Raw genomic sequence first — 16,619 nt, 5'->3', positions numbered from 1 at the left:
CTGAGGGCCGCTGCACACGCTTCACGCGAGCGGCGTCTGAGTTCCCGCAGGCCCATTAAGGCGCAAAGACATTCCTTTGTTCGCTGACAAGCAGGGTCCCACCCAGGGCTCCCGGGCGGCAGACTAAGTGATGTTTTCTTAGGGAAGACACGAGATTAACCGCCGCTAAAGCCCCAGTACAATGCCGGGCCCTGCCCGTCGCTGTCAGCGCCATCTCTCCGCGGTGACTGACAGGTGCCGGGGGCCTCCCTCCCCGTCAGCCTCCATGTGCGGGATTAGCCTGAGCCCAGCCGACAAGCTGGATGGGGCCCTGGGAAAGCGGAACATTCGGGGGACAGGGCCTCAGCACCATCCCACTCCTGTCACCGGTCATGGCGCTGGCAGGTGGCTCTGGAACACAGCTTGCGTTCCCAGGAGGCTCTGCTCCAGGAGGAAAGGCGGGGTCCTCCGGGGCGGGGTGCTGGGGGCCCCCCGCACGCTGACCCCGGCACAGCATGACTCGGAAGGGATTCCCCATGACAAGGGGGTGACAGACGGGCGGCCACCCCGGGCGCGTTGGGGACATCATGGGCAGGGCACGCTTCCGGAAAACACCCTCTTTATTTGTGCCCTGGAAACGCCAGTGGACTCAGACGTGGGCAGCCCGCGGGGGGTTTCTGCACAAGTCGTCATCATCTGGCACGGGCGGGGATGCGAGATGCAGGCCTGGGCCATCCCTGCAGGGCGCTCGGTGGTTGGTCCAGATGCACTGGGCAGGGGCGCGGCTCGCCCGGGCTCGGCCTCCAGCATCCTGCCTGCCGAGGATGGGGGTCAGCATGGGGTGGCCCCACATCCCCACAGCTGCCTGCACACAGGGACTCTCGGGGGACAGAGGAGAAACCAGCCGAGGGGTGGCCCTGCCCCACCAGGTCGTGCATAACTGTTAGAAACACCCTGAAATGATAAAGCTCATCAGAGGCAGCCCTGTTCAGGAGCTGTGGAGGAGCCAGTGCCCTGGGTGCCCCAGGAGAGGCTCTGGGCCTGGCCCACTGCCCACTGATCCTCTGCCGTGGCTTGGCCCTTCACGCCCACCTGTGGGCATCCCGTGGGCGCTCACTGCTCTGTCCACAGTCTCCCGGGGCCCTCGGGACCCCCCCCCCAACCCAGGAAAGGCCGACGGCCAGGGGATGCCCCTCTCAGGCTGACAGGTGGAAAGGCCCCAACCACAGGCATCCCCTTGGCTGGGGTCAGGCAGGGACTTGCTTATTTCCTCCTAGATGAGGCTCAGGACAAACATCACACCCCGGGGCTTCTGGCAGCCCACTCAGCCCGGCTTTGCAAAGTCTAACAGAACCAGACTGCGGGCGGCTCTGAGCACGAGGCTGTGTCTCCACCTTCTGGGCAAGAGAGAAAGGAGCTGGGTTGTTCTGAGCGGGGCAGGTGGTAGGGAGGCCCACTGAGCATTCCACACCCCGAGTCCCCAACCCCCCCGCCCCCAGGACAGGCGCTACGGGGTGACCCCGGCCTCCAGACACCGCCTGCACATGAGGAGCAGCAGCAACCCGGCCGGGGTCTGGAGTGCCCTGTTGGGGGTGGGGCCCTCTCGGCAGGTGCAGCTTCTCCTGCACCTGGAGAGCAGTTCACAGTGGCACCCTACTCCCCTTAAACATAGGACCTACCCCGCATGCGTACCTGGCTCTGAGCCTCCGCTGAGCCTGGCCGTGGGGGCAGAAGTCATGCTGAGCACCCTGGGTCTAGGGATGGCCGCTTAGCCTCAGCAGCCGGTCACGGTGGGGTCCAGGCCCGAGCGCTTGGAGATGCGCAGCTTGGCCACCTCCTCGGCACAGGTTGGGTGGATGCCCACCGTCCGCATCACCTGCTGGTAGGAGGCCCCACACCTGCACGCCGGGGACAGGGGATTCGGGGGACGAGTCAGTGCAGGGAGGCGTGTTCGAGTCCCCCCCGCCCCCATCCTCAGGTGGCAGCACACGGGGGAGAGCTGGGAAGTCACGGTCTCCTCACCGTCCCCCAGCCCTGGCCCCCATCCTCTCTTCTCCAGCTGGCAGCCAGGAACACCTGCCAACACCTATGCTGGCCCCGCCCCACCTCCCTTGAAGCAAACACCCCGAGCCTGCAGCAGCCAGGCAGCCCCACCTCCGGCCCACCTCCCACCTGCCTGGCCTGGCCTCCTGCTGCCCCCAGCCCACCAGGCACAGGCCCACTCGCCCTCCTCTCTGAGTTCAGCCCCCTCCCTCTGCTTCACCCCAGCCCTCCTGCCTCTGACAGCCCCTCACCAGCTGCCTGGCCTCTTCACACCCAGAAACCCACCCCCACCAGAGCTTCCACAGCACGGGCCCCGGGGCCCCGCCATGCACAGCCTGCAGCTGGGACCGGCCCCACAGGACACGTGCCCCCCGGGCGGCCCTCCCAGCACACTTGATGCCGAGGCCCTGCTCCTGACTGCCTGGGCACACAGCCCCCAACCCTCATTCTGAGCAGAGAAGACCCACCGTGCCCCTCAGGGCTGGCTGGGGACACAAGCCTGTTCCCCCCGGTGGCCCGGCCAGAGATGGACATGGCCACCTCTCAGGTGACCGACTGGACCCGTCCCGTTGGGCAGACCCTCTCTGAAAACATGACCACGAGTGACCCTGATGTGGCAGACTTCCGACAGCGGTGCCGCTGACTTTCGGGGGACCCCAGCCTGAGTGTCACGTAACGGCCGACATTCCTGTGGACTTACTTGATCCCCAGAGCAAATCCTTGAGTAACTTCGCCAGCATTGGGGCCAAGGAAGTGCAGGCCCAGCACCAGCTGTGGGGGCTCCCGCAGACACACCATCTGAAAGGCACATGGTCAGCAGGGGCGTGCGCGGCCGTGGGGGCTCTCTCTCATCCCAGCCAGGCCCACGGGGATGCTCACCTTTATGTAACACTGGGACGCGTCCCGTTCAGGCATCACGAACTCCAGTGGTTTATAATACGCGTGATAAACCTGGGTGACAAGACACCGATTCCTGGGTCAGCGGCTGCAGCAAAATAAGCCCCGGAGGTATTTTACAGCTCGACAGGCTGTGGGCACAGTGGTGGTGGGGGGGCGCGGAACTGCCCACTCAGCCCGCAGGTTGTGGTCTGGGGCAAGGACAAGGCTCGGCTGGCCTCGGAGGCACCCCTCTCCTCCCGGCACGGCAGCCTGCGGACAGACCCTCTCCCACCAGGCCCAAGACCCCCAAGAACTACAGCAGTAGAACGGGTGAAGACTGGCCACCCTCTGACTTGCCCCAGAGCCCAAGGCTCAGTGCAGGCACGGGCACCGCCCAGGAGCACAGCCCAGGTGGACACTGCAGAGAATGGACGGGGCGACCGCGGGCAGTGAAAGGGGGGCCCGGCCGCCCATCTGGCCTCCCTCGGGCACCTCGGTGCTCGCCGGGCCCTCACTCGAGCCAGGAGGCGGGGCGGGCGCGGCCCCCACCGGAGCTGCTGGACAAAGGCTTTCAGCGCCTGAGAAGGGCCGATAGCGCGTTCGGGGCTGCGGCCGAGTAAAATATGAGCAGAGCCCTCACATGTGCTGCACAGCCATTATTAATTAATGCAGCTTCAGAGAATATTGTTCTAACGAAGACAGAATTGAAAAGAAAACAAACAAAGGGCATTTGGCCATTCAACATTGTGAAACATAAAACAACATCACGGAATGCCATGGACACATGTCCCAGGGCACTTATGATGAATTGAACAAAAATAGCAAATAAAGTGCCGTTGATGGAGGGGACCAGGGCGCAGGGATGCAGGGCAGGCACTGGAGCCTGGGCACTCATTCCCAAAGGGCCCCCGGCCGCTCTGGTGGCCACGGGGGTCCGGTTTCTTCCAGCCCGCCTGCAAGCTGCCACAGCACCCACAGCCCACCAGGCTACCTGGGGCACACACTGTGGCCAAAGCAGACCCCAGAGAAACCCCCGTCTGATGACAAACCCACCCCTCCGGGGTGGATGCCTGGGTCTGGGCTGTCAGAGGCCCACAAGGACCAGACTCGTGGAGGAGGCACAGGGCCAGGAGGGGGCAGAAGGGCAGGGGTGGAGGCGAGCAGAGGTCGGAGGGCAGGAGGAGTCTTTCAGGTCAAGGCAGACATGCACCCCACCCCGCTGAGGTGGGCCGCAGCCCAAAGGCCCCCTCATTCCCGGGGCTGCCCGCCAGCACCGCCAGCCCATCACAGCCATCGTTCCGGGCCCCACGCCCCGCCCTGCCAAGCTGCAGGCCCCGGGAAGCAGGACGCCAACACTCCCGCTTGCCGCGGGCCTCTGTGGGGGGCGGCCATGATGGGGTGGAGGGCCACACAGGCCTGTGTCCTGGCAGCCCCCTCCCCAGGGCCCTGACTCACCTCCACACGCTCCTCTCCATGGCGAGCCACGGCCTCCTCCTCTGACAGCCCCACACAGCCATACTCCAGCGGTGTGAAGACCGTCGTGGGGACCTGGAGGGTGGGCCGGGATCAGGCACCAGAGTGAAGACCCCACTGGGGTACACCGAGAGCAGTAGTTGCAGGCCAGTCCCTGGACGGGCGACTCCCTCGCTTGTTCCCGGGCTGCACCTCACACACAGGCACACACGCACACACGCACATGCTCACATGCACAGACACACGTGCACCCCCAGAACAAGCTGCAGCTCCCGCAGGCTGGAAGTGGCGTCTGAAGAGGAGGGGCACTCACGTTGTCATAGTCCATCAGGTCTGAGGACCGACTGCAGAGCCGCTGGGCTAAGAGCCTCCCGGCCATGATAGCCGTGGGCGTCAGCTCTGGCCGCCCCTGGAAGGTGGGAGCACGGGGTTACTTCAGCTTGACCCTCAATGGGGGTACCACCTTCCCAGTGGGGCGTCTCCCCCAGACGCATTTTGCCTCTGCTTGTTCCCGCATGCTCTCCTCTGTCCTGCTCGGGGGAGACACCTGTGGTCACGGCCCCTTCCCTGGAAAAGGGGGTGAGCCGCTAACGAGCCCGGCCACACCGGCTACACCGCCCGTACCCACTTGTGACTTCTCTCAGGACCCCTTCTTCACGTCAGTGCCTTTGCAGAGCTGCCCCCACAACAAAGCTCAAAAGGGACCCAGCCACCATTTACCCATTCGCACTAACGGATTCGGGCTAAGACGGGCCCTGGGAGCAGCAGTGGGCTCCGACACGCAGCTTGTCTGGCACGTCAAGCCCATTACCGAGCCCAGATCGGACGCCGTTCCGTGGAGGCCTCTGCCCCAGGGTGTGTCCTGCCGGGGAGCAAGGGGTGGCACAGCCCCTGTGTCCCCACACGCGTCGGCCTGGGACTGGCTGCCAATCACCCCTGCAGCAGCAGGAAATGCAGATGTTGTTTGACATTCCAGAAATGAATGGAGATCGGCAGCGATAAAGCCGCGTAGGCAGCCCGTGCATTCCACTGGCCTGACTAACGGGGACACAGCCCACACGGCACAGGAGGTCTCCCTGAACCACGGCCTCCCCTCGCCAGACCCCTGGGGGTTAACGTTTCTTGCTGCTCAGAGTGACCTTTCTGAGGGAGCAGGCTGAGTGTTTTAAGACACAGCACTGCCCAGCTAAGCGGCCAGGTCCCCGGGGCAGCGAGCAATCGTGAAGCCTCATCCACACCAATGGGCCGACTAGGTGGCCAGATGACCCAGCGGGGGGAGTGGCTGGAGCTCTGACGCACCCAGTGGGCTGTCCCCGCGGTCACGACACAGAGGTCTGTTTCCCACGCTGCATCTCATGAGCCTGGGTTCATGGGGGGCTCAAGGCTCAAGTGGCAGCCAACTGGCTCCCATCTGAGCACTGGCCACAGCGGGGGCGGCCCCCCTGGGACATTGGGGACACCGGGGCCAGGCTGTAGTGCAGGACAGACTGTCTCCAGATGAGCAGGCTGGCCCTTCGGGAACAAAGGGAGGCCCAGCCATGCATGGCCTCCCCGCCCCGCCCATCTCCACATGTGTGCCAGGCTCTCTGGAAGCCTCCCACCTATCACAAGCTGCAGCAGAGGCTGGGGAGGCTGAGGGAGGGGCGGTCCCACAGCATCGATGACAACTGCCACCTTTCTGACCCCCCACACTGAGCATCTCCTGACACCTGAAATAGCTCATTTGCTTGTCATCTGTGACTGTGACAGAACGTCACCTCCACGAGTGCTGGGACTTCTGTCTGTTCCTGCAGTGACCCCAGAACCCAGAAAAGTGCCTGGTGCTCAATGTGTGAAGAATGAACGTAAACTAACACCACGGTGGGTTTCACAGCACCCCCAAACTCATGTCCCCCCAGAACCTCAGGCTGTGCCCTCCTGGGAAGTCGGGGTCTTTGCAGGGGTAATTAAAGTGAGGATTGACGTGAGGCCAGCCTGGATTCAGGCGGCCCTAAATCCAGGGACAGGCAGGCCCCGGAGGAGATGCTTGTGAAGATACCCGGGGCCTCAGAAGCTGGACCTGGCGAGGAGGGTCCTCCCCAGAGGAGGGAGCGCAGCCCTGACGCCTTGACCTCGGATTTTGGGCCTCCAGAGCAGGAGGGAACAAATTCTGCTGTTCTGACCACCCAGTTCGTGGCGCTTTGTGGCGGCACCGTGGAGAGGCCTGCTAGGTCTGGGGGCCCAGCCTATGATTGGGACCCTGCCCTGACTGCCCTCCTCGGGACGTGATGCACGCGTGCAGGACAGGCCGACTGATCCTGAGGCGCTGGGGCCCATAGCTGAGCAGCCCCCAGTGTTGCTGGGCCCGTAAGGGGGGCCACTGACCGATGCCTCCCAAGCCAGGCTCATGGTGGTGCTGACCGCCCAAGATCAGAGGTAAACCAAGGCCAGGAGGTCAAGGCTGCTGCATGGTGTGCAAACAGACACCATCCCTCAGAGCTGACCCGTGAGGAGCTTCACGGCAGGATCTGTGGACGGTGCCCCCTTGTCCGCCTGCCCGTCCACAGAGAGGAGGAGCGTGGAGGCGGGGGTGATGCTCAGCGCCTGGGGCTCAGCGCAGAGCCCATGTGAGCCACATGGCAGGGGTACGGGGTCGGGGGACGGGGTTGGGGGAGGCAGCGGCGCAGGCCGTACCTCCGCCACGTCTCCGATGGCATAGATGTGGGGGACGGAGGTGGCTTCCTGGGCGTCAACCAGGATCTTCTGAGTGTTGGGGTTGGTACGCACACCAGCCTTCTCCAAATTCAGACCTCTGGTTTCTGGAACTCGGCCTGAAGGACACAAAGAGCAAGGCTGGGAGGTTTTTGTTGGTGGTTCTGACCGAGATTCCTTGTTTTATTTAAAACCCTTCTCAGAATGTCCACTCAGAATTGGTAAGGCATCAAGCACCAACAGTGCCAAGGGCCTCAAACACGCGCTCACACATGTATGTACGTATACACACACGTGTGTATACATGTGCACACACAAACACCCGCATAGAGACTCAATGAAAGGATGGAGCAGGAATGGGGAGGAAATGGGGTGGATGGAGAGTCAGCAACAAGACCCTCCTAAACACATCCTATGATACAATTTTGTTTCTTTAAATCATATACACAGTTTATACGTATACATATTCAAAAAGTAAAATTAAATGTGGAAAAAATCCCTATAACCCATAAACAACCTAAAACAAAGGGGTCTATTGTAACAGAACACGTGGAAAGACAACTCGGGAGACCCTGCGAACCCACATTGGAACTGTACCTCCGAGGGTCACGTCCCCACAAGTGCAGATGCTAACAGGTCCTACATGTCACTCAAAGAGGACGGTTCAAACTCCGTAACGTCAACTTTGAATGGGAAATTCATGATTTTTTAAAAATACAAGGCTCCTGGCTCTGACCACAGAAACGGTGTAGAAGCAGCAGCAACCAAGGGCGATGTGCCCCCAGCCCCAGCCGGACTCCGAGGGGCCAGGGACCCTAGGCCACATGGTGGAGTGATGGACGGGAAGGATCAGCACGGCCGCAGGCTCAGCCCGACAGGACCTTGCAGCCTCTGAAGGCATCAGCCCAAGGGGAAGTCGGAAACAGGACCCAGGCCTCACAGACACTGGGGCCCCATCCTCTGTGTGCATTTCCCGGCAGGGGTGTCTCAGTGTCCTCACGTGGCCCCCCGGGCTGGCCTCCGCCCCCACCAAGACACCCCTCCTGCAGCTTGTGCGAGGCAGGACGGTGCTCCACGTGGGTTTACCTCTCTCTGCCACGAGGCTGTGGCCTCGTGTCCCCACATCTGGCAGCGGCCGTTCCCCCGGCACCCATGGCCCACGAGCTGACCCAAAGGAGGCAGACAGTGTGCACGACCTCGCCCCCCCACTCCCCGGGCAGCCCCAGCTCCAAGACCTCCAGGGCCTGCACTGCACACCCACCCATCCTTGCAGGCAGTCAGAGCACGAACCCTGCTCTTGGGGGAGAGGCCAGGAGGGGCAGTGTCAGGCACTGCCGGCTCCGTGTGCTCACAGCCTGGGCCCCATCACAGCTGAGCTGCCTCACCACCCTTTCTCTCCCAGTTCAGACGATGTGGCCTCGTCGAGCCAGGGTGGCAAGGGCCGCTCTTCCTGTCCGACCCCAGGGGGGCAGCAGGTGACCCCCGTCACCGTGGCTGGGGGATCCCGACGGCAGGACGCATGACTTCAAAGGCACACTTCCCACAGCTTCCACGGCTCAGGCCCCAGAGGTCGGGTGGCGGCTGGTGGAGCCCAGGGAGGGGAGCCTTAAGTCTCCAGCTGCTCTCCTGGCGGGAAGTCAAAACACAGGCTCAGCTAAGCCTGCTTCTTGAGCCGATGGCTCCGGCCTCTGCATTCGGCTCGGCCCCAGGAATCGGGGGCTGAGGGCTGGCGCCCTTCGCCGTCAGATTGGACACAGGCAGTGCAAGGCCAGGAGGGCCCCACCTTCTGACGGTACCAGTGCTGGCCCTATGGTCCTGATGGAGACCCATGAGTGCAGAGTGGGACTTGCCGCCTGCCCAGCATCCTGCCAAGGCGCCTGGGGACCCAGTGGGCACCTGGGAGGGGACTGGACTGTGCTCCCAGAGAGGAAGGAGCTGGCCCCACAGGCAGGACTGGAGGGCATGGGCTTAGTGGGCGACAGTCCCTTATGCAGGGGCTCATAGCTCAGTCCTCAGGTTCCTCCCCAGGCCCCCGGGCCCTGCGCCTCCCGGTGACAATCTGGGCTGGGGCTGGAGAGTCCGAGGGCAAAGCCGGCAGCACTTGGACCAGCTGCTCTGATGCCAGCCACGCTGTCCCGGGCTCTCCCCTGCACCCCTGCCTGGCTGGTCACAGGAGGTCAAGAGTGCTTCCTCCTGCGCCTGTGGTAACCATGGTAACTACACACCTTGCAGATGCCAGCAAACCATATCCCAGATCCCGAAGGAAATAAAGATAAATTTGAAAGTAGTAACAGGAGACGGTAACATATGCTGGAGTTAGGTGGCCTCTGCAGTCCATTTTGAAGCCAGGATTTTTTAGGACGCTCTGCGTACGTGAACTTGGAAAGTATGTGGGATGTGTGAGCCAGGCCACTGGTAAAAAGAATAAATGGATGGTTGATGGGGGGTGGGGGGCAGTACAGTGAAGAACAGGCCGCATGCAGCAGGCACTCCACTGACGCTTCCAGAATGAACAGTGAAGGGAGGGGCTGGAGCAGGCGAAGCCCCAGGGGCAGCCGCGGGCACCTCAGGGCTTGGAAGCTGGGCCTTACGGATGAGGCCTGGGGTGGGCAAGCCCTGGACAGGGGTCACACAGGGAGGGACAGGCCCACGCCCTCTGCCGCGCTGCCCCCTCGTGCTCAGAGCAGGGGGTCATGCCCTCCCTTTCAGCTCAGGCCCAGAGCCCCAGAGGAAGATGGAAAACGGCTGTGGGGTCCGGGGGGGTACCCAGTGGCTGGTCGCTCGGATGCCAGCTCAGGCCCAGGCTGGGCTTACATGGCAACGGTCACGTCGTCCTCCGACCGCCTCCCTCGCACCGTGTGTGCAGGTAGTGCTCCTCCCACGATTGGTGGAGGCCCGTCCCGGTCACCCTGCATGTCACGGTCACACGCTGCCCTGTCCGGCACGCGGGCTGCCTGCTCCTCGCCCTGCACGGGGTTGGTGGGCCCCCAGGATAAGGATGGCATCCTCAGGGGGGCTTCGGGGCGCAGGCAGGGCTGCCCCCTCCTCAGTGGCAGTGGGCTCTGCTCATTTGCAGGGCGGTGGAGGGGGGACTGTGAGGACTGAATTTGCGCTTCTTTGACTACTAGTAAAATTCGGTGTTTTTTTGGCCACATGTTAAATTAGCTGTGTCTCCTCTTGAGAATGTCCGATCCTGCCCTTTTCATTCATTTATACGCATCCTCGTGATTCTCTTGCCTTGTAAGAGTTTCTTCCTTAAAACCCGCGTGACTCGCTGCCGTGCTTACTACAAATGACGAGAGCACTAGAACCCCACGTACGAGCAGACACCCAGCTTCCTCCTTCGAGGTGATGTCCACACACCCTGCCCTTGGAGCTGCCCCTCGCCTGCTGGCCAGAGTCCCTCGGGGGGACTGTGTGAGCCCCGGTGCCTCGAAGCTGGGATGGCCCTCCCTCCCAGCGCAGTCTGCCCAGGACACCCAGGGCAGCGTTGCGCCCGAGAGCTCTTGGTGCGACCGGGCCAGTCCAGCCTCCTCTGGTCGCACTGGGAGAACCACGAGCTGCTGGTCATGGCTACCTGCTCTGCGGCACACGGGGACGCAGACAACGAGACACACGTCCTCTCACGTGCCCCTTGCCTCCCGTTACAGGAAGACGGGCGTTCCCTCCAATTTCACGCCTCCTTGGAGCACACTTCCCAACAAGCAGGGGGATCGTGTAACGAGGGAAGATTTAAGTGCCGACAGGAGTGTGAAAGGTGAGCACGGGCTGTGGTCGGACAGACCGCAGCAAGGGTGCACAGGCAGCCTGCAAGGTGCCGGGAGGCAGGGACCCACCCTGGGTGACCCTCCCAGGGGGCACAGGCAGGCCACTGTGGAGTCCCCACCTAAGAGAACATAGCCACACTGGGGTCTCCCGCAGCCACAGCAAGACGCGGTCCCAGGGAACAGGCCTGGTAGCCTTGGCCCGAGGCTGGCCCAACCAGGTTGCATCCGCGCTCAGACTACCAGCTCCTCCCCAACCTCCAAGAGGCGGCCCTGGACGGAGAAAGGGCCCCGGCTGCAGGCATCCTGGGCACCTCGGGCCCCCATCACTGTGTCCTCGGGCCCGAGGGCTTCAGTGTGGTCATTGGGTGCAGTTGGGAAGCTGGCCTCCAGTCCTGAGCCAGGTCTCACGAGCTCCCTTTCCCCACGTTTGAGGCTCAAACATGACACAGGTAAACGGCAATGGCTTTTTGCTAAGACAAAGCCTGAAGAAGAGGAGATGGCTTCAGGGGCTGACTCCCCCTGCCCTGTCTCGAGGCAGGCACTCTGGACCCCGTAACAGTGGCCACCTGGGTGGGCTCTTCCAACTTGGGCAGGGCTCCTGTGGCCCAGGGATGGACATGCCAGAGCCTTCATCCTTCCCTGGAGGCTGGAGATGCTGAGGAGCCTGGGACCGTTTCAGCTCCTGGTTTTTCCGAGGCCATGGTGCTCCAGCCATTCTTTAAAACAAGAGGAAGCTACACGGAAGCTGAGGGTTCCTGCTCGGAGGTGTCCACTCAGGGCCAGCCAGTCCTGCTCCCGCCCCCGCTCCACAGCCAGGCTCCAGGCCACAAGTGGTTAACTGTGCGGGTGAACACGAGCCTGCGGCAGGCGGGCTGACTGTCTTCACTCAGCACCGTAATCGGCACATCTGCAGACAGGAAATCCTCCTCCTGCGAGTTCCCAGCCTGTTATCTAAGACACCTGGTGTGGGTGGGTGATTCACAGACAAACAATGAGCTGGCCCCCTGCACAGCAATTAACTGCTTTAGCTGCTAATGTGTTTAATCCACCACGTGGAGATCAAGGCTGCACCGAGGAAGAGGCTGGCAGACTGCAGGGCCCACGTCCCATCCCCGCGTCTGTGAGCCTCGTCGGCTGTGGCCAAGGCCGTCCACGTGGACCGTCCACAGGGCATGAGGCGCATCTTTCCCTTTTCATTTTTAACACGTCAAGTCCAGCCGGTGTGGATGCAGCACTGGCTTCTGGGCAGACCTACGGTCTGCGAGGTCTTTGCCTCCTCAGCCATGCCGCCCAGGTCGTTGTATTTTGACCTCCAGGATCACCCTTTGTTGCAAGTAGAAATAACGCTTGGTTCAAGGCTTACCTGGTAAACGGGCGGAGAACATTCCCAGTTGTTAAACTGGGAAATGGTTCCTGAATGTTTACAAAACCCGGCGGGAGCAGTGGCCCCGCCAGCACTTGCCCGTGCAGACCCAGGAGGCGTGCCAGGAACCCGCCACCGCAGCGCCGCCTCGGAAAGCAAGGTCAGAGGCCAAGGACTGTGAAAAGCTTCCACCCCCAGCATCAATCACGCCCGGCAGACTGTCTGGGGGATGCTCTTTTTGAAAATACAGAAAACAAAACTCCCAGTTGGGGAGGGCTCCCGGGGCCTTGCCTGCCGCCCACCAGGGTCGTCTGGATGCTGGGAGGACCCTGAGGCTTTCCGAGGGCCCGGCCCCTCGCCCTCTGGCTGCCGCCAGCAGTGTGGGCTCAGCTGATGGCATCTGGGTGCAAGCCCGCGCCTCAGTACAAAGGCATTGGGGACCAAGTGGGAGGATGGGGTGCAAGTTGGGGGGGGAACCAGCCACCTCGTCAGTTAGAACGGATTTTAAATTAATAACCATCAGTTTACGTTTCTGGGTCTGAGTAGCGTTCATCAAAATAAACCTACGTAAAATTTACTTTTACAATTTGGTCAAGAACATTTCCTCTGGTAATTTAGCGGATCTTGGTCAAGAGGCAGTAAGTTCACTCTGGGGCATTTCAGATCTTTGCTTTGTTCCTCAGAAGTGAATCGCTGACTCCTCCGGAGTTTATTTCATTTTCTGATTTCCCACTACTCTGAGCATCTCAGCTTCGCAGAAGTGCACTGCTGCCTGGGCCCACCTCCGGGGACGCAGGGGCCTGGGCAGCTGGGGTGGACAAACACTGGGGGACAGGCCCTCTGAGGGCTCTGCACACTCGCCGAGTGCTGTGGAGCTGGACAACAAGTCTGATGGCCACACGGACTCAGAGCCCAGGCCCAGACGGGGGACGAGTGACCGGGCTCAGCACGAAGAGACCCACGGGCTGGAAACACGGGAGAACGAAGACACTGACCGTCCCTACGTTTAAAATGCAAGCAGACAGATCAGGAAAAAGGGTCCCAAGCCCACGGGCCGCAGGCACCAAGGCAGGTGGGTGTCCCGGCAGGTGAGCCCACACGCCCTCGGGAGCAGGACCCGCAGCCCCTCTGTGGGGAGCCCCTCACGGCGCCTGCACTCTCTGCTCCACCCTCAAAGTCCATTCCTCTCCAGGCTGACCGTCCCGGCCCTGGCAGGGGCCCCCCACATCCACTCTCCCCTTCTCCGTGGGGGCAGCCGGGTGCAGGGAGGGCCCAGCCTGGGAGGGAGTGTGCCCGACAAGGTCACCAACAAGCCATTTCTGCGTGGCCACGCTTGCTTGGCCTTCACCCCCCCAAACAGGTGGACCCATGCCTCTCGGGGAACGGGAGGCAGGGTGGCGGCCAGCCCACGCCTGCTGGGAAAGGCCCAGGGCCTCTGCCCTATCACTAGACGCTGCCTTTGCAAATCTGCAAAGTGTGACTTCTGGCAAGGCTGGGAGGACACCCACTCCCAACACAAGATGACCCACAGAGCTGAAGGCGGCCAAGGGGACGCGTCAGAAGCAACGAGAAGCTGGCTAGAAGCTACACGTCTCCATTACGTTCGCATCTCCATTATGTTCACATAGTAACAGCAGCTGGCTTCTGCGTGCCACCGTCCACAGCAGCATTTTCCAAGACACGCAGAAGACAGAAGCAACCCAAGTGTCCACCGGCAAATGCCCGGATGAGCCTAGTGTGCCATATGCAGCACTGCCTACCATCACAGGCTACGACACAGACGACCTCCAGGACACAATGCCAGTGAACTAAGTCAGACACAAAAAGGGAAACACTGTAGGGTCCCACTCACTTGAGGGACCTGGTCATCAGAGTCACAGAGACAGAAAGTAGGAGGGTGGGGGTCAGGGGCTGGGAGGGGGTGGGGGGTTATCTGATGGGGACAGAGTTTCCATTTGGGACGATGAAAAGTTCTGAAGATGGAGGGTGGTGTGTGAATGTACTTAATGTCACTGAACTGAGCACTTAAAAATGGTTAAGATAGTAAATTTTATGTTACTCACACGTTAAAACAGTTAAAAAAAGGTAAAAACTCTGCTATCGTTTGTATGTTATAAACAGCTATCTGGAAGCTACGGTGGAAAACAAGTCTAATTTACTAAAAAAACACATCTACACCAAGGTTTAAAGTTAGTAGGAAATGTACACGAGGCCTCGATAAACCGCCCGTAGGACTAACTAGTCTCCCCGACGAAAACCCAGCTGCCTGCGACCCACCATCCACAGCTCTTCCTTGGTTTTCATTTCCAGAACGAGGAGCGCTGGGGAAGAAAGACCAGGAGAGCACAGTGTGCTCGGACGGAGGAGGAGCGAGGCTGGTCAGGGCCGACCCATGGCCTTTATCCACCCCCCCACCCCAGAGCCAGCAGGGTGACGGGCGCCGGGAGTGGCGAGAAGGGGGCCAAGATGCCCAATGGAGGGGAAGGCGGCACGCCTTGTCCCCCGAGTGTGCGTAGGAGCACCTGGTCCCGCACCTGGTCCCTGAGTGCGCGCAGGAGCACGTGGTCCCACACCTTGTCCCCCGAGTGCGCGCACAATCACATGGTCCCTCGCCTGGTCCCCCAAGTGTGCGCAGGAGCACAGGGTCCTGAGCATCCTTACCTACGGCCCACAGGACGGTGTCAAAGGTGCCTGTGTCCTTCTTGTCGGAGGCGAGGTCCACCCAGGTGACCTGGAGCCGCCTGTCTGAGAGCCTCTCCACCCTCAAGGGGGTGCAGCCCCTCAGGATTCGGGTGCCGTGAACCACCATGTGCTCTGTGACCAAGGAAGCCATTTGCTGCAAAGCACAAGAGGACACGCCTTGAGGACCGGGCAGCAGTGGGAGTGTCACTGCTGAGGCCTGTGGAGAGGACCTGGGCCTACAGCCTGAAAAGGCCCAGGGCCCCAGGGGAGCCTGTCCAAAGGAAGAGGTCAGGGCCCCACGCCTTCTTCCAGGACGCCTCACACAGGCCGCCCCGCTCCGAGTGCCCTGCTTTCCACGGAGCTGAGGGCCAAGCCGGGAGAGTCTCTGGCGCCCCGACCCCCTCCAAATCTGAGGACCCAAGCCCCTTGGTTAGGGTGCATGTGACCTCTGGACTCTCTTTAGATGTTAGTTAACTGAGTCTTCACTGAAATGGCAGAGACGCACCCCTTCTCCCGGGCTCTGCCTGCCTGGACCCCTGGCTGGGGTCAGCAGCAGGGGAGCTAGGAGTGGAGGTGGGCACCTCCGCTTCTCACCAAGAACTGCTAGGGGAGGTGGCACGGCATAAGGAGGCGCTGCAGGGGGTTCCTCCCTCTCAGCCCAGGCAGCTGTGCCCCCAGGGCCACGGTGGGGGCTCGAACAAGCCATCAGGAGAAAATACAAGTCACTGTTTAACTCCCCTGACTCAGGGGCCACCCCAGCATGAGGAGCCTTGTCTGTCCCCCAGAACAGGTGGGCAGGCCACGAGGCCTCACCTGGAGCCTGCTCTCCCCCCGCTCCCCCGACTCCAGCCTGGTGACCCCACTGTCTCCGCGTGCCAACCACATGCAGATTCTCCCTCTCCTGCTACCATGACCACCTGCCAACCCGGCTCTCCAGCTCAGCCTCATCGGCCCCCTTCTCCATGTCCCTGCGGGCCTCTGCCTCTCGGGCCCCATCTCTGCCTGTGTCCAGCATGAGGCTCGAGGCCTTCCCTGGACATGTGTCCCTGTGGCAGGTGCTCGGGCGTGTGCACTGAGCAGGTGACAGGACCGAGGGGTGCATTGCCCCAGAGCTGTGCAATGGACAGTGCCCATCTCTGCAGGGCACCGGGAGCCTGGTGTCTTGACAATGACAACCCAGACCTGGATTTTAAAGTGACATCTCCTCGGAGGGTTTTTGGTTTAAAAAAAACTCCACGCGCTCATTACGTGGGCACGTCCGCCGTCAGGGAGAGAGTCTGTGCCCCAGGGCCGGTGCTGCCCTGCGCGGTGGACGGGGAGGTGGCGAGGCTGCAGTGGCCTGGCTCAGCATCACGTCTTTCCAGTCCATGGTGGCCGGGCCACCATCTCCCGTGACGGTCACCCAGGGCCTCGCCAGCTGCCGCCTGCTCCCTGTCCATGCTGCCCTTGGATAGCGGAGCTCCTCGGACCTCAGGTGGCTCAGCGAGGAAGCCAGGACAGCACTTCTGCCCACACACGCCGGCCGCTTACTATTGGGTGACCTGACCTCACGGCCCGTGAGCTGGCCAGCATGCCCACGGTGTCCCTCTGGTCCCTGCCACGCTCCCCACGTGCTGACCCTTGCTGCAATACGCTGGCAGGTGTTTATTTTGCCAACAATCTCCTCATTCGACTCAAGGGCCAGTTTCTAAAGACTGAGACCTCGGGCTTCCCTGGTGGTGCAGTGGTTGAGAATCTGCCTG

General features: G+C 61.7%; 1 protein-coding gene across 3 annotated transcripts in view; it reads right to left on the bottom strand.

The window, feature by feature from the left end:
- Window positions 1–581: 581 nt before the first annotated feature.
- TXNRD2 (thioredoxin reductase 2) overlaps window positions 582–16,619 on the bottom strand; it is a 34,928-nt gene continuing 18,890 nt past the window's right edge. The window contains exons 11-18 of one of the 3 annotated variants that reach the window (XM_061170367.1): window positions 14,857–15,031; window positions 7,048–7,184; window positions 4,688–4,783; window positions 4,357–4,449; window positions 2,902–2,973; window positions 2,723–2,820; window positions 1,672–1,877; window positions 582–933 (exon numbers count right to left, since the gene is read on the bottom strand). In XM_061170367.1, the coding sequence (XP_061026350.1) occupies window positions 1,754–1,877; window positions 2,723–2,820; window positions 2,902–2,973; window positions 4,357–4,449; window positions 4,688–4,783; window positions 7,048–7,184; window positions 14,857–15,031 (795 nt within the window). In that variant the 3' untranslated portion in view covers window positions 582–933; window positions 1,672–1,753. The remainder of the gene's footprint in view (window positions 934–1,671; window positions 1,878–2,722; window positions 2,821–2,901; window positions 2,974–4,356; window positions 4,450–4,687; window positions 4,784–7,047; window positions 7,185–14,856; window positions 15,032–16,619) is intronic. The other 2 variants (XM_061170366.1, XM_061170368.1) reach the window with 2 other exon arrangements.

The sequence above is a fragment of the Eubalaena glacialis genome, chromosome 15 (genome assembly GCF_028564815.1).
Source record: "Eubalaena glacialis isolate mEubGla1 chromosome 15, mEubGla1.1.hap2.+ XY, whole genome shotgun sequence".
Classification (NCBI taxonomy): Eukaryota; Metazoa; Chordata; class Mammalia; order Artiodactyla; family Balaenidae; genus Eubalaena; species Eubalaena glacialis.
This window is presented reverse-complemented; position numbering and strand designations above follow the sequence as displayed.